The sequence below is a fragment of the Etheostoma cragini genome, chromosome 22 (assembly GCF_013103735.1).
Source record: "Etheostoma cragini isolate CJK2018 chromosome 22, CSU_Ecrag_1.0, whole genome shotgun sequence".
NCBI classification, from domain to species: domain Eukaryota; kingdom Metazoa; phylum Chordata; class Actinopteri; order Perciformes; family Percidae; genus Etheostoma; species Etheostoma cragini.
This window is the reverse complement of record NC_048428.1, coordinates 21,820,976-21,822,611: the sequence shown is the minus strand read 5'-3', so window position 1 is coordinate 21,822,611 and position 1,636 is coordinate 21,820,976. Positions and strand designations below refer to the sequence as shown.

Sequence of the window (1,636 nt, the reverse complement as noted above, 5' to 3'; positions counted from 1 at the left end):
GGTTAAGGTTAGGGTTAGGGGCTAGGGAATGCATTATGTCAATGACTGGTCCCCACAAAGATAGCCAGACACGACTGTATGTGTGCGCGTGTGTGTGTGTGTGTGTGTGTGTGTGTGTGTGTGTGTGTGTTTACCTCGTTCATTGGAGCCTCCATGGGAGCTGGGGGTGCTGGAGCTTGAGGAGCTGCCGCTGCTCGTCCTCTTCAGGGGCGTCTCCATGGAGACGTCGGTCCTCCGCAGGTCAGGGTTGCTACGGCAACAAAAACACAGCGCTGTCTCACTAAGGCAGGAAACTGCTGACATCCTCACGCCTGCTTTTCCACAGTGCTGTGCATGTGTGCGTGTGTAAGCCCAATTTTAAGGTTCTTGTACTTTAGTTTTCCAATATTTTTAGTATGTGTGTGTAGTTCAGTCCGTAGGGAGCTGGGAACCGGAGGGTCGCTGGTTCAAGTCCCTGTGCGGAGTGTGGACTGGTGCCAGTTCACCTCCTGAGGCACCAAAACCTCGACTACTCCCCCCCCCCCCCCACACGCTGACATCTCTCCATTAGTGCATGCATGTGTGAGAGGACTGGGGGAAACACCTATATACAGGGAATTGCAATAGTCCAGTCTAGAGCTTATTAAAGCGTGAATAGCCTTCTCAAGGTCAGGACGGTTTAAAAGCAATTTTACCTTTGCAAGAAGGCGCAGTTTAAGAAAGCTCGATCTAACAACATTATCAATCTGTTTGTTGAACTCATAGGAACTATCAAAAATCACTCCTAAGTTCTTCACCGTCTGTCCGGCCGTTGGAAACCAGGGACCAAACCCGTTAGACACAGATTCTCCAAACACAATATATTCAGTTTTATCCTCATTTGAGTGCATAAGGTTTTGGGCAAACCACTGCTTAATGTCCGTGATGCAGTCAACTAAGGTACCTTGTACATCACCAGGCTTCAATGGCAGATAGATTTGCAGATCATCTGCATAGCAGTGAAAAGATAGGTTGTGTCTGGCTATGACGTACTGAGCATGTGTGTGTAGTTCAGGCCTGTGTGTAATGTGTGCCATAACAACAGAGTGTAAATTGTAATTTCCCCTTGTGGGATTAATAAAGTATATATTATTGTTATTATTATAATTATTTACTTTGGTGACTACTGCCCTTGTTGGACCTGCTGCTGGTCTCCTAAAGAGACAAACCCGATGGGGGGGGGGGGGGGGGGGGGGGGGGGGGGGGGGGGGGGGGCTGTATATAAAGTCATTCAATTGAGCTCGATCAACACATTAATAGAGCTGCAAAGATTCATCAATTAGTTGTCAACTATTAACATAATTGCCAACTAGCGTTTATATTTTGTTTTTTTTGGGAGGGGGCGTTTTACCTTTTATTAGACGGACAAACAACAACAAAACAAGACTTTTGATCCACATTTTTCATCTTTTCTGACATTTTAGTACAACTAATCCATTAATCCAGAAAATAATCCACAGATGAATCGTGATTACACATTAACTCTCATATTGTCCCCATGTTGCCCTCATGTTGACCCATGTTGCCCCCATGTTGCCCCCATGTTGTCCTCATGTTGTCCTCATGTTGCCCTCATGTTGTCCCCATGTTGCCCTCATGTTGCCCTCATGTTGTCCTC

General features: G+C 46.3%; 1 protein-coding gene across 1 annotated transcript in view; it reads right to left on the bottom strand.

Moving 5' to 3' along the window:
- tnikb (TRAF2 and NCK interacting kinase b) overlaps positions 1-1,636 on the bottom strand; it is a 33,962-nt gene that overhangs the window by 13,333 nt on the left and 18,993 nt on the right. Inside the window, exon 9 of the mRNA XM_034862811.1 lies at positions 135-250. Within this exon, the coding sequence (XP_034718702.1) occupies positions 135-250 (116 nt within the window). The remainder of the gene's footprint in view (positions 1-134; positions 251-1,636) is intronic.